Source organism: Hipposideros armiger, unplaced genomic scaffold (assembly GCF_001890085.2).
Source record: "Hipposideros armiger isolate ML-2016 unplaced genomic scaffold, ASM189008v1 scaffold_14, whole genome shotgun sequence".
In the NCBI taxonomy this organism is placed as follows: Eukaryota; Metazoa; Chordata; class Mammalia; order Chiroptera; family Hipposideridae; genus Hipposideros; species Hipposideros armiger.
This window is the reverse complement of record NW_017731364.1, coordinates 2,934,624-2,957,073: the sequence shown is the minus strand read 5'-3', so window position 1 is coordinate 2,957,073 and position 22,450 is coordinate 2,934,624. Positions and strand designations below refer to the sequence as shown.

Sequence of the window (22,450 nt, the reverse complement as noted above, 5' to 3'; positions counted from 1 at the left end):
CCGTCCAGAAGCCGGCGACTGATCTGCCTCACCCGGGAAGAGCGCAATGATGGTGCCAACTTGGGCCAGTGAAGCAACGTCCTCCACAGCTAGACTTAAGACCAAAACGACAGCAACTTGTCTATTCCCCTTCCTCCAATTCCCCAGTGCTGTTCCCATCCCCCCAATTCCCCAATTAAAAAAATAAAAAAAAAAAAATTTAAAAAAAAAAGAAACCTGTTAACATACTAGAAATAGATGATTGTCACAGAAATCCTTATAGTAAATATTGTACTTATGCTGGAAATGAAAAAAATATCTTTATATATTTTTGATATGTTTTTTAATATATATCTTTATATATATTATGATAGCATTGTTATGCTAAAAATATAAAGTTATGACAGTAAATCTAACAAATAATGGAAAAAGCTCCATAGAGAAAATTATAAAACTTTATAGAAAAATAATGAATAAAGGGTCATATCATATGGTCATAGATTGGATATTCAATACTGCAAAGATGTTAATTACATTCAAAATGATTGATAAATTCAATGCAATCTCTGTCAGAAGTATAAGGTTAAAAAAATTTTTGGTGGCACTTACAAGCTGATTCTAAAATGGATTTGGAAGTACAAAAGGTCAAAAATAGCCAATAGTCTTTTAAAGATATCAAGACTTATTATAAAGCAACAATATTTAAAATACTTGTGTGGTACTGATAACAGACAATAGAACAGTGAAACAAAAGAGGGCCCAAAAAAACAGACCAAGCATATCAGTCCTTGATATATTTATGACAAAGTAGTACTGCTGAGCAACGGAGACAGGCACCTTTAAATAACTGTGCTGGGAAAATTGGGCACAAATATTTTAAAAATTTAATGGCACTCCCACCTTATACCATATTTTAAAAACTGTTTTCAGATGGATCTAAAATTTAAAGATGAAAAAAAAAATTTTAAACCAAGAAAGCTTTTACACAATAATATAGGAGGACTTCTCCTACTGTGTAGAAGAAAAAAAATGATTGACTACTTAAAAAAGAAAAAAAACTTTTCTAAAAAAGAACCACAGAAAAAAGCCACAGAGTGGGAAAAGATATTCACATGTTGTGAATATGAAAAAGACTAACATCCAGGATACATAAAAACTCCTACAAATCAGTAAGTACAAGAAATGTTCTAATAGAAAAATGGGCAAAACACGTGAACAGGTACATCACAGAAAGGAAATGTAAATAGCCAATTACATGAAAAGTCGCTCAATCTCATTCGTAATTAAGGATATGTAAATTTAAAACATAATGAAATATCATTACACATCCACTAGATTGGCAAAATTTTGAAATCTAGCAAGGAAATAGAGCCAATGCAAACTTTCATTCAAGACCGGCATCTGGTGAAGTCTAAGATACTTATCCCAATTAATTGGCAATTATAGACCCTAGAGCAGAGGCTATCATTTTAGCATGCCTCAAAACCACATGGAGGGCTTATTAAAACATATTGCTGGGCCGGCTGAGTGGCTCAGTTGGTTAACAGCGTGAGCTCTGAGCAACACGGTTGCCTGTTGGATTCCCATATGGGCCAGTGAGCTGTGCCCGAGCTGAGAAGCTGTTGAGCTGCCAACAGGTGGCAGGATGGCTCAGCTGGTGAGAGCACATGCTCCTAACAACAAGGTTGCCATTTTGACTCCCGCATGGGATGGTGGGCTATGCCCACCCACAACTAAGACTGAACACGGCACCTTGAGCTGAGCAGCAAAGAGCTGCTGACGGCCAGCCAGGTGGCAACTGGACTTGGAGGTGAGCTAGCTGTGCCCTCCACAAGTAAGACTGAAGGACAAAAACTTGTCTGTTCCCCTCCCCCAATTCCCCAATAATATCTTTTAAAACAAACAAACAAACAAACAAACAACATATTGCTGGGCCCTACTGCAGAGTTTCTCATTCAGTAGGTCTGAAGTGAAGACTGAAACTGCATTTCTATCACATTCTCAGCTGATGCTACAATGCTGGACTGGGGATCAAACTGAGAACCACTGGCCTAGAGAAATGCATGTGGCTGTGCTCAGATGCATATCTAAGAATGATTATGGATGGACTATTTTTAATAGTTAAAAACTAGAAACAATTGAAATGTCCACTAATAGAATGAATAAACTATGATAAACTTGTAAAACGGAATACTATACAACAATAAAAATGAACCACAGTCACATACCACAAAATGTACCAATTTCTCAAAATATTGAGAAAAAAAGAAAATAAAGAGTATAACTTCACTTACATAAAGTTCAGAAACAGGCAAAACAAAAATATAAATTATTAGGGATGTAGGCATATGGAGTAACAGTAGAAAGGCAAGAAATTATCAGAAAAAAATAAATAATGGGTACATTCCAGGAGGCCAGGGGCTGTGATCAGGGATGGACGCACGGGAAGTCAGGGGTACAGAAAATAACTATTTCTTGATCTGGGCGAGGAATGTTTAATTTTTAATTTTCATTAAACTGTACATTTGTTTTACGTACTTTTTGGATGTTTTTTATATTTCACAATAAAAAAAGCATTTAAGAAAAATCAAATTAAACATATTTTGTCCATATTGGAAAAACCATATAAGCTAGAGATTCTTTACCTGGAATCCACAGACCCAATCAAAGAATGGCAATTAGGGGGTCTATGGGTTCCTGAAACTGTAAATAAAATTACATACCTGTGCACATGCATAATATTTGGAGGCATAGGTCCAGATCTTTTATTAGATTCTCAAAAAAGGACTATATCCCTAAAAGTGTCAAGGAACACTAATCTGTACTCTGTGGATTTAAAGTTTCCATTAGGAAACTTTATTATGAGGACTTTTACCCTTACATATTTAATGTTGATTTTATTTACATCACAGAATCCTTCAACAAAAAAAGTCTATGTATTTCTAATTGTGGACTTAAGAGACATTAAAAAGTTCAAGGTGAAAAAAATGTGCCGATGTGGGGAATATCGTCAGCAGAAATAATTGTTGTGCAGCAAAAATACTTCTTGCTTCTCCAGTATGAGTTTTCTGCTGAATAATTTGTTTGCTCATTGATTAATTCATCACGTTTCACATTATGCAGAGATAGCTAGCTTCATTTTTGGATGTCTGGAGTCCATGTGCTCAAACCACCACATAATGCAGATGGAGGGAAATGAAGAATGAGCCATAATGTAACCATAGAGACTTAAAGGGGATGATGAAAGGAAAAAGAATACAGAATGATTAAAGGAAAAAAGATATAACTCAAAACAGGGGAAGGTTTTCTTGCATTCTTTCATCAAGATATATTCATCTTGTTAGCAGGAATATCATAACATTAAATAACATATATATACATATATATTCTCAATCCTATAGATGAAAGTGTGGAAAGTACTTCAGACCACACATCTGATGACTGACTTTACCTCTTTCACACCAGATGTTTCACATCAGATGATGCTCACATTTCTGATTTTTCTAAACTTTACAACCATCAGGAACTAGAACAAAGTGTTCACATAACAATGTTTTCTCAGAGTTTCAGAGCTCATCCTTTCTCATCATTTTTTCATATGTATAAAAAATTTAAAACATGTTGAATAATTTGCATCTGTAAACCCATCACTAGAAGTTCGTTACTCCATCACCCGATCCTTGCTACAAGGAGGAGGAAAGAAGCTCTGTAGATAAAACAATATTTCCAAAACTAGGATATCCTTCAGCATCTTTCTTTATGGCTTTTTTTTTTCAATAATCAGTGACTCATAAAACAGAATAAATGTCAACAAACTTGCTAGCTCTGTTGGTTTCTGAGGTATATTGTATATTACGAGCCTAAGCAAACTAAAGTGAGGAGTGATCTTGGGGCCCCTTTTCAGAATGCATTCTAATCACATGCTCATCACACATTATTAGTCTCTCCGTTCAGGCATCCATAAGCATGTTTTTTAAAAAAGAACTTTTTGTTTCAATGTCAACTTCTGCATTCTCGTAAAATAGCATTCATAAACAAAATCAGAATCATTGTCCTGTTGCATAAGGGCAATATATCAAAGAGAAAAACTCACTGCAGTAATGTTTCTGAAATTCCATTGGGTGATGGGGGGTGGGGGGAATGGCTCCCATTATGTATCAGACAAAATGACCAGGAGTACTCGCTGAATCATTCTAAGAATGTTGTAAAAACTCACTAATATTCCAGCTTGTCAACTAGCTGGTTGCACATGGATTATTTTCAGAATTCGTGATACAATGAATTGTATATGACACAGGCATTATGAATACAAATACGAGGTGGAATAAATTATCTCTAAAATATGTTAATCAGCAAGCAAATCACCTTCATAATATGACTGCCATTACTTAGTTAGCCTAAACCTAATTGGGAAGATATCCATAAAAATGGGGAAGTTTAAAAAGTTGTGTTGAATCAGCACCTCAATATGATCCATTGCTTTCTGCCAGACAGACTGCTTCTCCTCTGGGCTATGTCCAGGAATAGATAAGATATTGTGGATGTAGTTAAAGACTTCTTCCTGAGGAGCATAAGACAACATAATTTATTCCTTAATCCTCAAGCAATATTTAGTCCCTATTTATTATCTGTATTAGTCTTAGTAAATGTCTATCTCTTGGAGATGGAAAACCATTTGGAGATAGTTAGCTGATGGAAAGCTGACACTAAAGAGAAAAATTGTTTAAAGTTTAGGGTAGATGCTTAAAAGTTGCCTATCTGTTGCAGTTAATTTTGGTCTCAATTTCATTACCCTAATGAGGGAATATCATACTTTTGTCTTTGGTGGTCCCTGCCCACATTCCCAATTTCATCTCAAATCACTCTTGCTTTTGTCTGTTATGCGCCACTTATACTGATCTTCCCTGCATTTTTATATGATCTCTATTCAGTTCCTTGAACGTGTCAAAATTTTCCTCCACCTTTGCATATATGGTTCCCTACCCTGGAACCCTTTTCTGTTGGTTCTTTGACTAACTTCTCAAATTCCAAAGTCAGTTTATATATCACTTCCTCTGAGATTTTTTTCCCTGGCTGCTCTGTATGTCAGTTCCCCCATTATCCTCCAAAGTTACATCCACTTTGTCTTCATTAGCGCTCATCACAATTTGTAATTATATATTTGGTTTTTTACCATCAATCTCCATCACTAAATTATACGTTCTAAAATTGCAGGATGTATATCTGTTTTAATTATCAATGTATACTTGGTTAATAGCAGGCACTCAATAAAAACCTACTGAATAAATGAAAACCTTGAATCAGCATACACATGTCCAAATATTTCTACTGAATAGTTATACCTACTGAGTAGTTATTTCTACTCAATGAGGGGGTAGAGGGGAATGAGTAAGTAAAAAGGGTAAGCAGGCTCTTAACTCACCTCTCTTAGTGGGTCACGTAAGTAGCAATCAATAATTTTGTCATACTGGTGTTCTCGTTCATACATAAACTCACAAATTTGATAGCTAGGAAATAAAAGGAAAAACTTTTATTAACAGGCAAGTGGTTATTAGTTTATTGTTTCAAGAACTTTGCTCAGGCATAAAGGTTAGTATTAAGAAAAATAAATATAGTAAATGTTATTTCTATGGTTAATGAAGTTATAGTATCTAATGGAATGAATATCTGCCATTTTTAAAAAGATAGGTTTAATATGCTGCTTAATATAATGTTTATAAGAAATTTCAAAGTGGGATACAAAATAAATGTTAAAGCAACAATGTGTCACATAAAAATAATTACTATATTATATATCAATTAATTAATTATGCTTCTCTGTTCAGAATTAAATATGTCAAATGAAATATTTAACCACTAGATAAACAGTAGTTTTAACAAATTGCATCTTATTTGCTATGTTAAATTCTGCATTGTTTACAATAAATAACTGTTAAATATCTATTAAATACCATGGGAATTGTAAGTAAAAAAATGACTAAAATAATAAATCATAAGGCTGTTAATTCATTTGTATACTAAAACAAATGTACAAACACTTCCAATTTACTCACTGTTAATTTCTGCAAATCTTACCAATTTCTAGACTTGAAAGGCAAAAGTTTTCACACTTAGTTTTTTGTTGTTATTTGCATAGCTTTTCTTAATTTAAAAAAATGGCAATGCATGAATAAGCTGGGCTTCAAGTTAAAGAAATGTAACTTAATAGCTGTATTAACTAATATATGGCTTGAAAACAACTTACAACTCTGCTTTTTCTGCCATACGGATGAGGCGACTCTCTTCAAATTGCACTATGCCTCCAGCCTGCAGCAATTCTAAAAGGACCTGAACATTTAAAATAAATGAGCAAAAACACTTTGGAATCTGCTTTTATTAGCTCTTTAAGAGTCCATTCAGCCGCACAAACCATAAATTTTTTTCTTTTGTGTTATTACTTGCTGAGGTTTTGGCTTGACTCTCAAATATACAGAGGGAGCCAAAAAAAACATATACACATTTTAAGAAAGTAAAAAAGTATATTAAAATTGTAATGTTCAATATATACCTATAACGAAAGATGAACAGAAGTCATGTGTGTGACTTCTATTTTTTTGGTACCACCAGTATAATGGGTTAGACTGCCATTGTAATGTTGATCAGATTGCAAGTCTTATCAAAGGATAAATGACTATTTTTCGGACATGGAAGGAATACCACAGTGTTTGCAAATAAAGTCTTATTAGAATATCTAATTGACCCTCCACTAAGTTAAAAATGTCCATATGAAACCTTTGAAGAAATGATTTTTTGTCTAGCGCTTTTATGTCTTACGGTTCTCATGCTTCTTTATGTCTTATGGTCCACAGGTAGCATCCATGTCTACATGTTATTTATTCTAATGAAACATTGGGGTTTTTCATGGTAGCATTATTCACAAAAGGAACAACCCAAATGTCCATCAATGGATAAATGGATAAACAAAATATGGTATATACATATAATGGAAAATTATTTGGCCTTAAAAAAATGAAATTCTGACACACACTACAAAATGGATGAACCTTAAAAATGTTATGGCTAAAGTAGTCAAGTTCACAAACAGAAGTTGAATGTTAGTTGCCAGGGGTTGGGGAGGGGGTAATGGGAAACGTATTGTTTCATGGATACAGAGCTTCAGTTTGGGAAGATAAACTTCTGTAGATGGATGTTGGTGATGGTCACACAACAATGATAATATACTTAATATCACTGAATTATACACTTAAACTGGTTAAAATGACAAATTTTATGGTATATATATTTTACCACAATAAAAAACAAACAAAATCATTAGGGTTTATATAAACAATTTTACCACACTAAGTAGCTGAATAAAAAACAGGTGACTGGGATGTTGAAATAGATTTATCAATATTTTTAAATAAACCTCAAAATGCAATGCAATCATTACATAGTCATTAGAGCAATATGAGAAAGTTTTCTCCTTATATGTAAGTTTAAGACGTGGAATAACATGACCTTTCTCAGAACTCCAGGAAACCACTTAACAAAGTATTTTTCTAACATAGTAAATTGGTTACTTTCAAGTTAAAAAAAAAAAAAGGCAGAAAAGAAATAAAACCTATCCAAACTTTACATTTCAGAACCCTAATTTAATCCATTTTGAGTACTATAATGTACTGTTATATATAACAACTATGGAATCAACCCCATCTGTTGTAAGCCTCAATTTGGAATAACATAATACAAATGGGGCCAGCCGAGTGGCGCGTTGGTTAAGAGCTGGCTTGGGACGCCTGAGGGCCCCAGTTCGGATGCCACAATATGAGGGCCAGTGACAGTGCCCTGTACAGCTAAGATGCTGAACAACAGCTCGACCTGGAGCTGGGCTGCCCTGAGTCGCCGGCGACGGCATAGGCTGCAGCCCCTGCAGTGGGTTGCCATGGGCTACCGTCTGTAGCCAGCAGCCAGCAGCCAGTGGGAGCGGTCAGCAGCTGCTGTGAGCGGCCGTCCAGAAGCCAGCGACTGATCTGTCTCACCCAGGAAGAGCACAATGATGGTGCCAACTTGGGCCAGTGAAGCAGCGTCCTCCACAACTAGACTGAAGAACAAAAGGACAGCAACTTGTCTGTTTCCCTTCCCCCAATTCCCCAATAAAAATCTTTAATAAAAAAAAAGAAAAACATAATACAAATGCCCTGGGTGGAGTCAGTCTTACCAACTCCCTAGAGCTGACTGTTAAATTTTTAGGAATTTTTTAAGTCGGTTGTTAAATACAGCCATTGTTAAAAATTCAGTGATATAGGGCCGGCAGAGTGGCGTGCTGGCTTGGGATGCCAGAGGGCCCCGGTTCGGATCCCACATATGAGGGCCAGTGACACTGCCCTCCACAGCTAAGATGCTGAACAACAGCTCAACCTGGAGCTGGGCTGCTGTGAGTCGCCGGCGCCGGCATGGGCTGCAGCACCTGTGGCAGTGGGTTGCCATGGGCTACCGTGTGTAGCCAGCAGCCAATGTGAGCGGCCAGCAGCCAATGTGAGCGGCCAGCAGCCAGTGTGAGCGGCCAGCAGCCAGTGTGAGCGGCCGTCCAGAAGCCGGCGACTGATCTGCCTCCTTCAGGAAGAGCGCAATGATGGTGCCAACTTGGGCCAGTGAAGCAATGTCCTCCACAACTAGACTGAAGAACAAAACAATAGCAACTTGTCTGTTCCCCTTCCCCCAAATTCCCAGCACTGTTCCCATCCCCCCAATTCCCCAATTTAAAAAAAAATCTTAAAAAAAAAAATTCAGTGATATAAACTTACAATTAAATAAATTAAAAACAAATGTAATTAATACTCAAAACTCGCCACTTCCTAATTATTTTACTACATTTTACTGTGTATGCTCTTGAGGTTCGTTTCTGTAACTGAATGCTTATGATGGAAATATTACATAAGGGTGTTCTGTGCATCTCTTCCCAACTCTATACTTAGTGACGTGTTGGTAAGCTGAAATCAGCCATGATGACAGTAGTTACACCATGGAAACTGGAAAATGCTGTAAATCGGGGCTTTTTACATTTTTAAAAGATTGTAAAACAAACAACCAAAGAAGAATATGTGACAGACACCGTATATGGCCACAAAGCCTAAAATATTAACTCTTTGGCCCTTTACAGAAAAAGTTCGCCAATCCTTGGTTAAGAAAGTGATGGAGATAATGTTAATAAGGCAATCAAATTTAAAAGTGTGCATGTTGTAGTCATTATATTGTAAATAACACAAAAAAGTTAAGGAATTATTTTTCTAGCATTCAAAAACTGCTATCCGATTCAGCAAAGAAGTCACTTCACGGATGAATAAGTAACGTTCTGACATGCTTTCACTGTTGCACTTTCATTTATGTAAATGAAAATATCAACCAACATTCATATCAGACCTACACTGAGGAACCAGTTGTTAAACTTTTATCAGCATACCACCGGAAAATACTCAAAAATACTGCATAAACAAAGTTTGATACATAACAAAGGGTACAAGGGAGTGAGTGCTGGATTAGAAGGGAAGGAACTGGGTTCTAATCTTAGTTGTGACCTTGAGCAACTTACTTTCCCAGTTTTCAGTATTTCTAAAATGAGTAGAAAAACTAGATAATCTCCAAGGGGGCTCCCAATAATAGAATATTATTATACGATGACTACTTGTCAAGGTTTGGCTTTTACATTTAGAGTTGGTTTTTATTTCTGTTTACTTTGGTCAGTTATAGGAAAAGTTTTTATCATTTTATAGAGCAACGCCATGCAAACCATGATCCCACTTCTTCTGCCAATAAAGAAATAAGGGCAAAATGAGGGGTCCACAGTACTGTTTGTTTTTAATATAATTTAAGAAATAATTAAAATTTTAGCAGCTGTTCTCTTCCCTAAGATAGTCTGCACCAGTCACTGGGCCACAGCTGCGCTGGGAAAGGGGTCACTTATGCTATCCTATGCTCTTTATCTGAGTCTCAACCTCCCAGCTGTGTGCTATTACCACAAAAAAATCAGCATTGCTCTCCAAGTACTTAATTTTTGTAGCTTATTTGACAAAAGTCTGGCTATTAATTTTAAATAGGTTGACTCGCAGTGCTCACAACTATATAGAGTAAACTTTTAAAGAATTCTACTCTTAGAAGGGACCCTCAAGAAAGTGGCGTAAGTAGAAAGAAGTGGTAATCAGTTACTATCTCGCAGTGATTAGTGGAGGGACAGATGGATTCTAGTCTCCAGAAATGGTGAACCCTAATGTAGTGGGGCTGGGGCACTCCCAAAGTTGAGTGTCCCCACTCAGGACCCTGCAGTCTCCCTGGTTCAGGGCCACTGCAGCTAGGAGTGGTTATCTCAGATTAATGACACTGGTGGAAAGCAGGATACAACAGATGCCAATGGTCGCTACATGTGCAGGATGAAGTATTCTCTTTGATGCCATGTTGAATGCAAGACAGGTCCAGTCTGCCTAAGAATGTAGTTTGATATAGGCTCCTTACACACGTACTTCTAACAACCATCCACACTATTTTCTGGTTTCACTCTCTAGCTTAGTAGTAGGGTTTGGCCCAAGTCATTTTCCCCTGATGACTCGTGAGGCCTAGCACAGAAGGGTTCTTTCTGGCTTCCTCTGTCATCTTTCCCACTGTAGCAAAAAGTGTTCTAGTAGTTCATACCTGCTGTCTTTCAGAGTGTCGGGAATCATCATCAGGGCTACAGAGGAATTCAAGGACCTGGTCAAAGAAAACATATTTTTTTATTGGATACCAGATACATGCCATAACACTGTCACGATGGAAACAACTACCCTTTCTATATCACCATTGCATTCACACTCAGCCATAACAAATACCACAGGTACACGGTATCTCCCAAACTGAGTGGCCCAGTGTCTAGCACAGGAGGTTCAGGTATGCTACAATTTAATATGTATCTTACACACATGTCTTTTTTTTTTAGGATAGTTTTATTAGAGCAGAAAGTTCCAGCTCTCAAAACGAGAGGGGGTCCTGGCTGGGATGCCCCTTACACACATTTCTTTACTGTTCAGAAACATGACTAAAAGGCAGTGTCATCTATACACCTTAACTTTAAGATCCCTGATACCAGGGACCAAGCAAAGCATGAACTTTGAGTCAGGCCACTTAAATTTGAATTCTAACCTCATCAAACTTAGTAATGACATTTGTTGCTAGTAATAACATTTATTAAGTGTGACCTTGGATGAGTGACTCTTAACTTCTACAGCCTTTGGTTTCCTCATCTGCAAAATGGGATAACAACTATATTAATTTCAGAGCTACTGGGATCACTGAGCTAACATATACATATAAGCTCTGGAATAGAGCCTGGTGCTGTGAAGTGCCCAATAAGTGCTACTCATTATTAGCACTTATCTGCAGATTAAAAAAAAGTATTTTCATTGCCACCTGTGGATACATAGGAGCTACTTAACTGGGGTTAGGAGATACCTTTCAGAGTCAAAAGTCATTTGTAAGTAAATTCAGATTTTCTAAAAGTAACCTCTCCTCCAGATTATCAACATAATAGTCTTACTACCAGTGAGATGGGTGATTCTTAAATTGGAAAATTCTTGAGCAAAGAATTCTAGGCAATTTGGAGCAAAAGAATAACCGAGAGAACAGAATCTCTACATTCTCCACAAACCATACTTCTAGGATACCAAGTTACTAGGCAAAATCATACTACCCATAAACATCATAAAAACAAATAAACAAAAAACCTAAGTTAGATCCAAATTGAAACCTAAACAGGCTCCTCCTACATAACACACTTATCAGACAAGCTATTACACTAAGATACCATGTAATACAATGAACCTTTCTGTAAACAGTAATAGAATAAAAACAATTTTAGCTCTCATTGTAAAAGACACTCACCTGATCAAAGAGGGTTCTGTTTACAAACAAGGTGTTATCAGGCTTTGCAAGCTGCCGGGCAAGGAATGTAAAGAGGCACCCTACTTGTGAGGGAGTAAAATCTGAATTCTCCACCATAACCTGATGGGCAAAAGAGATCATTTATTCAATACAATATCTGGTTTGAAACAAAAAAAAATACATATACAATTAGAAGGAGGGGAAACTTCATTACTGAAGACTCATGAAAAGATTCTTTCATTGACTGTGCAACCATTGAGTTCAATACCATTAGAGAAGGAGTACAACTATTTGCAAACTCTGAAAAGAAAGCATTTTAGTCATTTTCGGCACATTTCTAGGAACAACTTGAGTGAGAAATGAATTCTTAGAGAAGTAACTTTCAAAGAAATACTGATCATATTTCCCTCTTGAAGTCTTAAAAGAGAATCCTACTGAAATAAATTTAAATTATATTAAAGTAACCCTACTAAAAATCTGCCCACCAACACAGGAAGCAGGTAATTGCTTTGGGGTTTAAAAATAAGATAACTTGAGAGGGAAGGTATCCCAGAAAAGAAGTCAGCTAGCCCATGAATCAATGAAGTGAATGGCTTCTGCCTTGTCTATAAGCAGTTTCTTGACTAGATGGTTTTGCATAACAGGCTTTTTACAACCACTGAGTGTTATCAAGTCCTAATCATGCCACTGCTTTAAGTGAGCTCTCCTCTCCTGAGTACCAACTATGGTAAGATTCTATGGTAGATGCCTTCATGGCCATTACAAACAAGAACGCAAGGTGAGACAGGTAAACTCATCTTAAATAAAAGGCATAATGTCATCAGCACTATTATAAAGGAACAAATGACTATATAGGCACAGTGGGGACAATTTAGTTCAACTGGTTAGAGAAAGAACTTAAAAGAAACGAGAAAAGTAGTTTTTAAACTAAGCTTTAAAGCTCATGTGGAACCCATGTCAGGAAAAAGTGTGATCCAGTCAGAGAGGAGATTGTGAGCAAAAGCAATCAGGAAAATATAAGTGTGTTTGCAGAAACTATGTGTTTCATTAGAATACAGCAACATGTGTGAAGAGGAGGGATAAATCAGAAAGAAAAGATTAGGCCTCAAATGTCATTCTAAAAAATCCAGAATTTACTCTATAGGAAACGGGGGAACTACTAAAGGTGTTCAACCAGGAGAGTCGGTTGTGATCAGCACTGGACTTACGAAAATTATCCTGTCAGCAGTGTACAGGATAAAACAACGGAAGGAAGAACTAGAAGGTAGAGAGACCAAGATGCACGTGACTGCAGGCGTCCCAGGCAGAGACAAAGGGGTTCTCACTGAGGCAGTGATAATGAGAGGAGAAGGAGGAACAGGAGCAGAGGACACGGCAGGCAGCGGAGGCAGGATGAGTATTCACATATGTGGAAATGTGTGGCTACAGAAGGAATAAAAAACTGACAGGTCTTGAGCCTGACAGGCAGGAAGGGTAACGATGACATGAACAGAGAGAGAATGCGCAAGTTTGGGAAAGAAGATCAAGTTCTGTTTTGGAAAGCTGAATTTATGCCGGCAACTCAGCAAGGAATTAGGGAACAGTGCCCCATCTTATCTATCAAAAAGTCCTAAGCTCCCTCTGACTACTCTCCATTCAAAAATAAAGCATGAGATTTTTCCTATTATAAAACATTCCCTTGAGGCCTCGCTTTTGGCCTACCTTTTCTTACTTTGCTGGCAGTGTATCCCTTTCTTTTACTCTCCTGCTTTTGTCCAGCAATCACAGCTTGTTCCAGTGCATAATTAATCATTACTAGAGTCCGATGATATTTCAAGCTGTAATCTGTATCAGTATCTAAATTCCAATTTAATATAATACTCAAATAGCTTTCTATTGCTTTATAATACTCAGTCATCACTCCCTTTCAGTGTGCAGGTCCTTTCCAAGGAGTCAACTCAACCCTTGGGGCCCAGGTAGTGCTCCTCTCTGCTCTTAGCTGTCCTTTTGCTCTACAAGTGGAAACTCCTTAACTGTCTGATCCTAGAAACACTTTTTGAGGAAACAGTTTTAACTCACAGCCAATTTCCTTGCCACCTCAGCAAGTGTCTACCTGCTTATCATCCGAAATAATAGTTTCTCTCCATTTCCTCTCTCTTACCTATTTCAGTTTTCTGGGCATTCTTGAACAACGTCACAAACTAACAGCTTTTCCCCTCTGTCTGCAGCCATTCAGCACACATAATAAATGCCTTAGATCTGCTGCTCATTTGCCTGTTCTCTAGCCACTGCTTATGCTGTTTCACTGGCTCCCTCAGAAGTACATGCTAACAAATTAGTAGAGCTCTATCACCAGAAATGAGAAAATCATCTCAAAAGTTCATCCTTCATTGACTCAAGGTAAATACTATCAAAGCAATATACAAGAGTAGCAAGTCGCCAACAGTAATATTTTATTATTTCTTCATCTGAATCATTCTTCCAGCTTAGTATAGCGTAAATTTAAATTCCAATGCAATCAACTTGAAAACATTTCTTGAATATCTACTAGGTTGCAGGCATTGTGCTAGGCATGTACAGGGCATGTTAAAACAATGACAAAAAAACAACTGATGGGTCAATGAAGAAAATGGGAAATCAAAAAATACCTTGAGATAAATGAAAATGGAAACACAATATTCCAAAATCTCTGGGATGCAGCACAGCAAAAGCAGTCCTATGAGGGAAGTTCATAGCAATACAAGACTATCTCAAGAAACAAGAAAAATCTCAAACAATCTAACTTCACATCTAAAGGAAATAGGAAAAGAAGAACAAATAAAACCCAAACTTAGTAGGAGAAAGGAAATAAAGATCACAGCAGAAACAAATGAATCAGAGACAAACAAAAAAAGAAAAATAATCAATAAAGCTAAGAGCTGATTCTTTGAAAAGGCAAACAAAATTGATAAACCTTGAGCCAGACTCATCAAGAAAAAAAGAGAGAGGGCCCAAATAAATAAAACCAGAAATGAAAGAGAATTTACAACCGATACCACAAAAATACAAAGGCTCATTAGACACTATGAGGAACAATTAATTATAAGCCAACAAATAGGGCAACCTAGAAGAAATGAATAAATTCCTAGAAACATACGAACTTCCAAAACTGAATCATGAAGAAACAGGAAGTCTGAATACACTGATTATTAGCAATGAAACTGAACCAGAAATCAAAAAACTCCCAACAAACAGAAGTCCAAGACAGCTTCAAAGGTGAAATCTACCAAACATTTAAAGAAGAGTTAATACCTATTCTTTTCAAATTATTCCAAAAATTGAAGAGGACGGTATTCTTCCGAACTCATTTTACAAGGCCAGCATTATCCTGACTCCAAAACCAGACAGGACATTACAAAAAAAGAAAATTACAGGCCAATATCCCTGATGAACATAGATACAAAAATCCTCCAAAAAAATATAAGCAAAACGAATTCCACAATATATTAAAAGGATCATACCCTGTGATTAAATAGGATTTATTCCAGGGATGCAAGGATGGCTCAACATCCACATATCAATGAAATACACCACATGAATAAAACAAAGGATAAAAATCACATGATCATCTTAATAGATGCAGAGAAGGCATTTGAAAAAATTCAACATCCATTTATGATAAAAACTCTCAACAAAATGAGTATAGAAGGAACATACTTCAACATAATAAAGAATAAGGTCCACATATGACAAACACAAAGCTAACATCATACTCAATGGTGAAAAGCTGAAAGCTTTTCCTCTACGATCAGGTACAAGACAGGAATGCCTACTTTCACCATTTTAATTCAACATAGTATTGGAAGTCCTAGATACAGCAATTAGGCAAGAAAGAAAAGGCATCCATATTAAAAAGGAAGAAGTAAAACTGTCACTATTTGTAGATGACATATTCTATGTAGACAATCCTAAAGACTCCACCAAAAAACTAATAGAATACCTAAATTCAGTCAAGTTGCAGGATACAAATATAGAAAAATCTGTTGTATTTGTATACACTAATGAACTATCAGAAAGAGAAATTAAGAAAACAATCCCATTTAAAATTGCATCAAAAAGAAAAAATACCTAGAAATAAATTTAACCAAGGAGGTGAAAGACCTGTACTCCAAATTATGACAGTGATGAAAGAAATTGAAGACAACACAAATAAATGAACGGATGTACCATGCTCATGGATTGGAAGAATTAATATTGTTAAAATGTCCATGCTACCCAAAGCAATCTACAGGTTCAATGCAATCCCTATCAAAATTCCAATAGCATATTTCAGAGAATTAGAACAAAGAATCCTAAAATTTGTACAGAACCAAAAATGACCCCAAATAGCCAAAGCAATCTTGAGAAAGGTGAACAAATCATGCTCCATGGTATCGAAATATACTACAAAGCTATAGTAATCAAAACAGTATGGCACTTGCACAAAAATACACATAAATCAATGGAACAGAATAGAGCCCAGAAATAAACCCACATGAATATGGTCAACTAACCTATAACAAAGGAGGTAAGAATATACAATTGGGAAAAGACAGTCCCTTCAGTGAATGATGCTGGGGAAACTGGACAGCTACATGCAAAAGAATGAAACTGAATCAACATTCTTACACCAAATATAAAAATAAACTCAAAGTGGATTAAAGACTTAAATGTTAGATTTAAAATTATAAAACGACTAGAAGAAAACATAGGTAGTAAACTCTCTGGCATCGGTCTTAGCAATATTTTTTTGGATATGTCGTTTCAGGCAAGGGCAACAAGAGCAAAAAAAAAAAAAACAGTGACAGTACATCTAAAAAGTTTTTTCACAGCAAAGGAATCATCAACAAAATAAAAAGGCAACTTACTGAATGGGAAGAGATATTTGCAAATGATATATTTGATAAGGGGTTGAAATCCAAAATATATAAAGAACTCATACAATTCAATATAAAAAAAATCTGATTAAAAAAATGGGCAGAGGATCTAAACAGACATTTTTCCAAAGAAGACATATAGATAATTCATACAACAGGCACATGAAAAGATGCTCATCATCAATCATTATCAGGGAAATGCTAATCAAATCCACTATGGAAAACCACCCCACATCTGTCAGAACAGCTATTATCAAAAAGACAAGAAATAACAGTGTTGGCGAGGATGTAGAGAAAAGAGAACACTAGTGCATTGTTGGTGGTAACGTAAATTGGTGCAGCCACTATGGAAAACAGTATTTTTTATTTTAAATAATATTATTATATTATTAAAAAAAAAATGGAACTACCATATGATCCAGCAATTTCACTTCTGGGTATTTATCCAAAGAAAACAAAAACACCAATTTGAAGAGATATGTGCACCCCATGTTTACTGCAGCATTATTTATAATAGCCAAGATATGGAAGCAACCTAAGTGTCCATCTATAGATAAACAGATAAAGAAGATGTGGTATATACATACAATGGAATATTACTCAGCCATAAAAAAGAATGCAATCTTGCCATTTGCAGCAACACAAATGGAACTAGAGAGTATTATAGTAAGTGAAATAAGTCAGAGAAAGACAAATATCATATGATTTCACTTATAAGTGGAATCTAAAAAATATAACAAACAAAACAAAACAGAAACAGACTCATAGAAACAGGGAACAAACTAGTGGCTGCCAGAGGGAAGGGGGTGGGGAATGCAGGGAATGGGCAGAAATAAGTGAAAAGGAGTAAGAGGTACACACTTCCAGTTATAAAATAGGTAAGTCATTAGGATGTAATGTACAGCATAGGGAATATAGTAAAGAATATTGTAATAACTTTGTAAGGTGACAGATGGTAACTAGATTTATTGTGGTGATCATTTCATAATGTAGAAAACATTGAATCACTACATTGTACACCTGAAACTAATATAACATTGTATGTCAACTATAATTCAATTAAAAGAAATTACCAAAAAAAGAAAAATCCTCACAATCTCTACCTACAAGAAACTCAACTCCGGGTAGGAAAATATACATGTAAACAATTACCATACAGTGTGCGAAATGTAGCATAAAGTGTTGTATGAACGCAAACAAGGGGCAATTAATCAAATGGAAGTGTGGAAGAGGACTCTAAAAGAGTTTCTCATGGATGATATTTGAGTTATGTCCTGGAAAACTGTTAGGCATTTGCCAGGCAGAAAAAGGGGGAAAAAAGGCATGACGGGATGAAAGAAAATTCACGCAAAGAACATAAGCTATAAAGATGACACAGAAAATTCAGTGAATTCCAATAATTTAATACGGTTGAGAAGTTCATAATACAGTGGGGGCAGGGGATAGTAGGATTGGGGAGCAGTTGTAGGGAAGTAATCAGAGACCAAAAAATATAGAAAAATCTTGGATGTTATGTTAAAACAGTTTAGATGGGTATGGCTAGTATTTGTGTTCCAACATCTGTTCTTCCCTTCCAACTTAGAAACAGAATTCCTCATTTTTAGCTAAATTCATGGTCTTCCACAATACAGATTACACTTCTCAGTCTCTCTAAGCAGCTAAGGGGTTGTATATCTAAGTTCTGATCAACATGATATAAAAGCAGAATTACAGTACACGACTTCTAAGAAATTTTCTTAAAAAGAGGAAGCACTATCTTCATCTCTTTCTACATTCAGCTGGCTAGAATGCAGAGGTAATGGCTGGAGCCTGAGCAACCATTTAGGACCAAGAAAACAGAAACCATGTACTAAGAATAACTGCAGTAAGAAAGAAGGAATCTGCATCCCTAAAAAGTTTGTGAAGCTACTCTACTAGATCAGGTTGCCTACCTTCAGATTTATATGAGAAAAATAAATTCCCATCAAAATTAAGTTATTGTTATTTTTAATTTTCTCTCACAGCAGAACTTAATTCCAACCAATCCAATGGGGAACCATAGGTAGAGGAAAGGCAAGATCACAAAGCAGAGGAGGACAAGATTAAGTATAGAGAGACCATTTAGGAAGGTATTTTATAAATCTAGGTAAAAATTCTCCATACTAGCACCTGGATCAAACTGGTATTATTTGGGAAGCTTAGCAACCTTATTCTCATATTCATCACTGCTCATCTTACAAGGTCAAGAAATAGCTCAAATGACATAATGTATATACATGTGCTTTGAAAATTATAAAGAACGATTACAAACGTAATGCATTAATGTTATGCACAACTAGAGAACATTTTCATATTAATCTCTTGTCCAAAATAATCTAAAAGTCACTATGAGGAAGAAATCTCCATTTTACAGCCAAATGAACATGACGAAAATGGTGAGCTTTCAACTACAAGAAGAAATTGGCCTGGTTGAAGCTGTGCAGATGGAAAAGAATCTGTTTCTGCATTCATTCATTAGAATAGCAAGAATCTCAAAATAGCTTTGAGCTGAATCTCGTTAGATTTAGACTAGGATGATCATCTGTGTGCCTCAAATTATTCTTACGCGTCACTTCTCATCTCAGTACCATAGCAAAACCTTAGCAACACGGCAATGTTGGTATGAGACAAAAAGAGACTCTTCACTTGAATTATTTTCTCAAAGCACTCTCAAGTCAGTCTTCATTATTGCATGTACTCACACCAACATAGCAATTACCACAATATACATTTCTCAAGAGCAGTACCCTGTATAAGTACTATACAGTCTAAAGCTGAGATATATTAATTTTTTGAATGATTAGTAATTCATTCAGCTTTTGAAGACAAAGACATCATAATAAAAATTTTAAATGAATGTAACTTATTGCTTCATTAAACAAGATTATTTTAGAACTTGCTATAAAGCAATTCAATTTTCTAATACAAACATCAATACCAAGGCATGTATTTTTTGAATACTTACTTTCAACAAAATATCCACAATACGTTGTTGATATTCTACAGCTTGCTTGTCATTTTTAAAATCTTCAAAAGTCTAAAAGGGAGACATTTTTAAAACATAATTATTATTTGCAAATTTTAGAAGGAAACAAAGTATTAAATTCTTATTAATAGCCAGGTAAATTCCCAAGTAAGATAACCATTCCTCATCAAGAATTTCCTTATACACATTTAATAATAAGGTATTTTTAGTGAGTTAAGTAGAAAGCTACAGCATTTAATATTGCATAGTATTCTGAGACTTTAAAAATAGATAAAAAGTATAAAAGTATAGTGATTAGCATACAACCAAAAAGTGATTCAAGAAAAGGAGGCAAAGTTTATAAGGAATGAAGAAGAACAAACATTAATGACAAGAGGCAATTTGTGAGCAAGGGTTTGAGAAGGATGAAATACATGTTATATGCTCAGCCATCATGCCGTCTATGCTATTTGGAAATAATAACTGAAAAACACTTTATTAACTGTTATGAAAAATAATTGTTATCATAACTAAGAAAAAAATGATGCTCATAGACTTTTTTTTTAAATTATAATGGCAAAACTGTCACAAAATCCTCAAGCCTACATACAAGGAATGGTATCCTATTTTCAAAACACTGCCAAGTGCAGCACTTTTCATTTTATGTCCCTGCTGAAGTAAAGCCAAATATATTTTGAGTAGAACATGCACCAAAGTAAATGACAGCACCTGAGTCTGCAAATACCTAGTACCTGGAGGATGCATATGTGAAGGGATGGAAATTTTATTCATATCAAAAACTGAAATGAAACTATTTATTGAGTAATGAGGATGATAAAAGTCTTGAAGATCTCTCCTATGGCTTTCATTTAGTACATTTGGCTCTCAGAAATGTTTAAATTCACATAGCAATAATTTACTGCTTATTTTCCTGAAACAAGAAAATAGACTACATATTGTCCCAATAGATTCTTTTTTTAAATGAATTTCACAGGCATGACCTGTCAAGGCTGCACCACAGTTACATTCAAACCAGAACACTTGCTGTTCTTTCCATGGCCTTGAGCTTCGCCAACTTCTGCAGAGTACCTCAGCCCACGCCCTTCTCTTCTTAGGATGCCTTCCCTTCCTTTCTCCAGCCTGACACACAGTAAGCGCTTTAAACAAATGACTGCTGATCTGTCCAGTTAATTACAGAGCAAAATTACATCTTTTCTTTTTTTTAATCTTTTCCCTCAACTAGACTGCTTTGCTGACACTTAGTTGAGAAATGCTAAAATGAGTTATCAAGGAGACTACAAGAGCTCTTACGCTGGAAAGTTCAAAGAGAAACTATTTTGATGTTTCAGTGGGTTAAACATGATTCTGTCTGAAGACAGATGGACAACAAATGCCACAAACTTACACTTACATAAAATAAACTTGGGAAAATAAACATCCCAAATTAGCAGAGTTGGCTCCAAAGCGCACAACATCAACAAGAAGACAGGATAGAATTGGGTACAGTGTGACAGATAACAGAGGAGGAGGGTGTGACAAGGTTCCAGTGGTAGCAGAATACCTATAATACCAAACAGAATTCACCCGCAAAAAAAGGAGAGATCCACCGTGGGTGAGGAAGTACTGAGATGAGGTCTGAGACCTAGTTAATCAGACCACTGGCTAATGGGAAGATCAAAGGAAGGGGAACGGCAGTGTGACTCAGGGGTCTTGGTAAGATACGGCTTTTGGACTGGAGAGAAGTACCTCGGAAAGGGGACAGAGTCCTTGGAGCCTTGTAGTAAAGAAGGAAGTGGCTCAAGATAATGGTCCTACTAAAACAAGACAATGTCAAAGATTGAGAATAAGACAGACTATCCTCAAAAGATACTTTATGTAACAAAACACACTCAATGGTAGTAAATGAAGAAGGCACTTGAACTAGGAAAAGTCAGTAGGTTATTTCCTCCACCCTCCAACAAGGTCACCTATTATTGCTAGTCCAGAAAAAGCCAGCTTAAAAAATGAGAGTAAGGGCCGGCCGAGTGGCGCGATGGTTAAGAACTCGCTTGGGATGCCAGAGGGCCCCGGTTCGGATCCCACATATGAGGGCCAGTGACACTGCCCTCCACAGCTAAGATGCTGAACAACAAACAGCTCAACGTGGAGCTGGGCTGCCGTGAGTCGCTGGCAACGACATAGGCTGCAGCCCCTGTGGCAGTGGGTTGCCATGGGCTACCGTATGTAGCCAGCAGCCAGCGTGAGCGGCCAGCAGCCGCAGTGAGCGGCCGTCCAGAAGCCGGCGACTGATCTGCCTCGCCCGGGAAGAGCGCAATGATGGTGCCAACTTGGGCTAGTGAAGCATCCTCCACAACTAGATTGAAGAACAAAACGACAGCAACTTGTCTGTTCCCCTTCCCCCAATTCCCCAGCACTGTTCCCATCCCCCCAATTACCCAATAAAAATCTTTAAAAAAAACGAGAGTAAAAGCAGCAAATGAAAAATAAATAAATAAACTCTAAAATAAAACAAAATAATAAATTCTAGAGTAAAACAAAATAAAAACTAGCCACAAAGTAGAAATAGAGGTAAAATATAACAACATCCCAACATATATTAAATATATTTAAACATACAACTGCAGATTTGAAAGAACATCACAAACCAGAAATTTAAGAATTTAAAAAAGAAGTGAACAAAGAGCAGAAAGATATGAAATAGGAGCTAATTGAACTCAGAGGGGGA

General features: G+C 36.3%; 1 protein-coding gene across 3 annotated transcripts in view; it reads right to left on the bottom strand.

The window, feature by feature from the left end:
- VPS8 (VPS8 subunit of CORVET complex) overlaps window positions 1-22,450 on the bottom strand; it is a 255,460-nt gene that overhangs the window by 103,287 nt on the left and 129,723 nt on the right. For all 3 annotated transcript variants that reach the window (XM_019668968.1, XM_019668980.1, XM_019668973.1), the window contains 6 exons: window positions 19,726-19,797; window positions 11,869-11,988; window positions 10,645-10,701; window positions 6,224-6,306; window positions 5,402-5,486; window positions 4,442-4,540 (listed from right to left, as the gene is read on the bottom strand). In XM_019668968.1, coding sequence (XP_019524513.1) covers window positions 4,442-4,540; window positions 5,402-5,486; window positions 6,224-6,306; window positions 10,645-10,701; window positions 11,869-11,988; window positions 19,726-19,797 — 516 coding nt within the window. The remainder of the gene's footprint in view (window positions 1-4,441; window positions 4,541-5,401; window positions 5,487-6,223; window positions 6,307-10,644; window positions 10,702-11,868; window positions 11,989-19,725; window positions 19,798-22,450) is intronic.